This window comes from Cornus florida, unplaced genomic scaffold, assembly GCF_030987335.1.
Source record: "Cornus florida cultivar Cherokee Brave unplaced genomic scaffold, ASM3098733v1 CherokeeBrave_3.0.0_Hap2_Chr06, whole genome shotgun sequence".
Taxonomy (NCBI): domain Eukaryota; kingdom Viridiplantae; phylum Streptophyta; class Magnoliopsida; order Cornales; family Cornaceae; genus Cornus; species Cornus florida.
Genome location: NW_026775576.1, coordinates 101,157,228 through 101,161,162, shown reverse-complemented (window position 1 = coordinate 101,161,162; position 3,935 = coordinate 101,157,228). Strand labels below are relative to the sequence as shown.

Sequence of the window (3,935 nt, the reverse complement as noted above, 5' to 3'; positions counted from 1 at the left end):
AGGGAGCGACATGCTTTTCAAAGATTGATTTGAGATTTGGTTATTATCAGTTAAGGGTTAAGGATGAGGATATATCTAAAACCGCTTTCTGTACACGGTATGACCATTACGAGTTTCTGGTGATGGCATTTGGTTTGACCAAGGCTCCAGCAGCTTTCATGAATTTGATGAATCGTGTATTTAGTGACTTCACTCACAGCAACTATATATATATGGTAAAAATGGAATACAACACGGTATGCATGTATTTTTATTTACGCAATCATACAAAGCATTCCCATTATGATCTTCTAGATGGGAATTTTAGGGAATTACAAACTATATATATATATATATATATATATATATATATATATGAGAATACAGTAGAGCTAGAAACCCTAGTGGGTGATGACTTATTAAAAATCAACTCTCACCCGCTTTGTTGATATCATCAAGGATCACGATAAGAGCAACTATGAAGGCATAATCCACGTTAGGATACACAGTCACCATAAACTTGTCCTTTCCAAGCAAGACACTCTCAACTGTGTGTTTCTTGTGCATCTGCATTTATGCCACAATTATGATCAATTTCGTGCACAACATGATCAAACAGAAATACCATGAATAATCAAGGTCCACCATGCCTCATCAAACAATGGATTGATCACCCCGCTATACAGTGTGTTAATAATTTCAAGAGTTGTATGATACAATCTACAATACGGTCTAGTGACTTAAAAGGTACATTGATTGTGGTATTTTTTCTTAAAGATTTAATCTTTACTCATTAAAATACTTTTTGTGACTTCAGAGAGAAATCGAATAAGTTTAACTCAGAACTCTATTTTTCTTTCAAAGATTCAATCTTTATACATTAAAAAGGTCCAGTGACTTAAAAGGTACTTTGATTGTGGTATTTTTGTTCAAAGATTCAATTTTTATTCATTAAAGTACTCTTTGTGACTTCAAATGGAACTTGAATAAGTTTAACTCAAAACTCTCATTTTCTTTCAAATATTCAATCTTTATACATTAAAATGGTCTAGTGACTTAAAATGTGTCTTAATTGAGGTATTTTCATTTTAAGATTCAATCTTTACACATTAAAACATTCTCTGTGATTTCAAAGTGAACTCGAATAAGTTTAATTTAAAACTCTCATTTTCTTTCAAAAATTCGATCTTTATACATTAAAATTGGTCTAGTGACTTAAAAGATACATTGATTGAAACATTTTCATTTAAAAATTCAAACTTTACTTATTAAAACACTCACTATTATTTCAAAAAAAATTCAAATAAGTTTAATTCAATGCTATATAGTTCTCTATACTATAGGTCAAGAGTTGTCATTTTTAGACTGAACCGATATAACTGTGGGTTCAGTAAAAGGCAAATAGTATCATTGTTCAAGTATTAATTGTCTACCACCATGCCTTAAAAAGTAACTGAAGACACATACGAATTTATAAAATAAATTTTGTAAGTAAAATAAAAGTGTAACAATAGTTAAAATAATATTAATCATTTGGTTAGAAATGATTAGATTAATAATTATCCATTTATCAATTCTTAAAGGTATCTTTAATTTAAATTTATACTAGAGTCAACATATATCTTAACGTGTAAATGGAACAATCCCAACCCTTGTGTGGAATCCATGATTTAATTCGCAGTGGGAATTTTATACTCTGAATTTTATTTAGGTTTAAATTACTTGCAATTTCATCTAATAGTTTGTTGGAAAAAACAAAAAGAAAAAGAAAAAACTACATTAGACAAGCAAGTTACTTGGGCGATAATATTGGTAGATTCTCCAGCGTAAATAACACAAGATCTCTCAAACCAACTGCCCTCAACCTTGAAATCACATACCTCCTCTGCTGTGTTATTAGCTAAGTATACATTTAATTTCGTTTTAAGTTGAATGATTGAAGATGTCTTAGCACTAAAGAGCAGATCTGCAGGGTCTTTGCTATCTCCCCTAAAAACTTGCCATCTGCTGTGTGCAGTCCATATCTGCATATGCCAAAAAAGTTTGTCCACCAACTACCGTGTGTAAAAACAAAGTATATATACACATATATAAATTATATATATATATATATGTAAACAAAGAGTACTAAAAGTGATTGAATTTTAATTAACGAACCTTCTCTTGCAGAGTGACAATAGGTTTTCCAGCAGCATCAAGTAGGACAAGACGGTCGTGAATGGCCATTATTTTTTCTTTTAGTTTGAACATTAAGTTGTCATTAAGATCTGTAACGACGAAGTTACCATCGGTTATGGCCAACATTTTTCTAACAATTGCAAGATCAACAGGGTTAGGAACGCAAAACTGAGGGCCTATGATCGATATAGGGTTGGCTAGTGGTGCATAGCTTGGTTGTGCCATGATCACACAAACACAAAAAGAGAGATCTCGAGCTAATTAAGGACTTGTGTTTTTAGTCTTAGTCTTGGGTGATTTCGCCTCAAGTTCTTATAAAAAATCATGGTCTGTGTGCGTAGCAAGTTGCTAGGAAAATTGGCAATTAATTGATTGATAACAATAGATATCAAGAATTGTTCAAGGGACCAAGTCAATGGATGAGAGTATAAACCACGCATTTTAGTCATCTTTGGTTGTGATGTGTTATCCAAAATATGTGATCTATAGACCATATTCTATAGTATTATTTACTTAAATATTATGTAAAATTATAATGACTAAATATATATATATATATATCAGTAGTGTTCAATTGCTCCCTGGGAGCAAAAAATTTTGCACTCACTTTTAATTATAGCCTTAGGATCTAATCCTACGGCAATTAATTAATTGACTTTTATTTTTTTTATTTTAAGAAACTTCCATTTTCTTTCCATACCATTAAATATCATTAAAGAAAATGAAAATTAGACAATTTATTAAAGGAAACAAGAATAAAATAATTTGGCTATTTTTTTGCCAAATTCGCAAGCAGCCACTGAGACGAAGTATAATTAATTTAAAATTAAAAGTCCATCATTTTTAGTTTTTTTCCACACTTTATCAATTCTATTGATAAATTATGAAAAAACTAGGGATTTGCAATCATATTATACATATTTTGGCATGCTTTTACCGATCAACACTTTAAATATTTAATTTACCAAAAAAAAAAAAAAAAAAAACATCAAGAACATTTAGATAGGTATATAATAATATATTAAGACTTGTTTTGCAGGATCTTTTTAAAAAAATTATAAAGCCAATAGTAGTCTCCTAATTCTAAATTAGTTATTGAACAAATTCAAAATATTTTATTAAGTTGAGTATAAAATATGGATCAATCTTGAAATTTGAGTTTTGATTATAATCAATACTTCTCAAGCAATCTTTATTTAATGGCCATTTATTTATCTCTTTTGATTAATTTTATTTGGTTTCGGTTAATTCAATCGATAGTGATGGGGAAGTGTTTTTTTTACTAGACAGAGAAACCCAGACAAAAAAGTAGCCAAATTATTTTATTTTTGTTTTCTTTAATAAATTGTCTAATTATGTAATTTTTCTTTAATGGTTTGGAAAGAAAATGTAAGTTTCTTAAAATGAAGAAAATAAAAATCAATTAACTAATTACCGTAGGATTAGATCCTAAGGCTACAATTAAAAATGAGTATAAAATTTCTTACTCCTAGGAAGCAATTAAACACTACTAATATATATATATATATATATATATATATATATATATATATATATATATATAAATAATTTCTTTTATTATATAGTTGAATATAATAAAATAAAACTATAAGATAAAAGAACCTGATTAGAAGTCCAGGCTAGAATTTGATTCTATTTCCTTAAGACAGATTCGCCCCCCTATAGTGCTAATGGACTCAGTGACGTTTATCTCCCACGATACAACGACTTTTACTTCCTTCGGTAGTAGCACTGCAAACCAAATGAATAGGCGAGTT

At 29.3% G+C, this 3,935-nt stretch overlaps 1 protein-coding gene across 2 annotated transcripts; it reads right to left on the bottom strand.

Annotated features, from left to right (window-relative positions):
• Positions 1-216: 216 nt before the first annotated feature.
• LOC132313384 (protein LURP-one-related 15-like) lies at positions 217-2,542 on the bottom strand. Of its 2 annotated transcripts, none has more exons than XM_059812126.1 (3): positions 2,137-2,542; positions 1,776-2,003; positions 217-546 (listed from the first exon to the last, which is right to left on the bottom strand). In XM_059812126.1, exons 1-3 carry the CDS (start codon positions 2,380-2,382, stop codon positions 406-408), a joined length of 615 nt encoding a protein of 204 aa, XP_059668109.1. In that variant the 5' UTR covers positions 2,383-2,542; the 3' UTR covers positions 217-405. The 2 variants fall into 2 exon arrangements, with proteins under 2 accessions (XP_059668109.1, XP_059668110.1); XM_059812127.1 differs by having other exon boundaries at positions 1,860-2,003.
• Between the last annotated feature and the right edge of the window lie 1,393 nt (positions 2,543-3,935).

What these genes read in the sequence shown, in the direction of transcription:
- LOC132313384 (XM_059812126.1), bottom strand. Translation starts at nt 2,382, where the DNA reads ATGGCACAACCAAGCTATGCACCACTAGCCAACCCTATATCGATCATA. An exon ending in TTGTCACTCTGCAAGAGAAG is followed by an intron (nt 2,004 to 2,136) that starts GTTCGTTAATTA and finishes TGGCATATGCAG; the next exon opens with ATATGGACTGCACACAGCAG. An exon ending in CTACCAATATTATCGCCCAA is followed by an intron (nt 547 to 1,775) that starts GTAACTTGCTTG and finishes GCATAAATGCAG; the next exon opens with ATGCACAAGAAACACACAGT.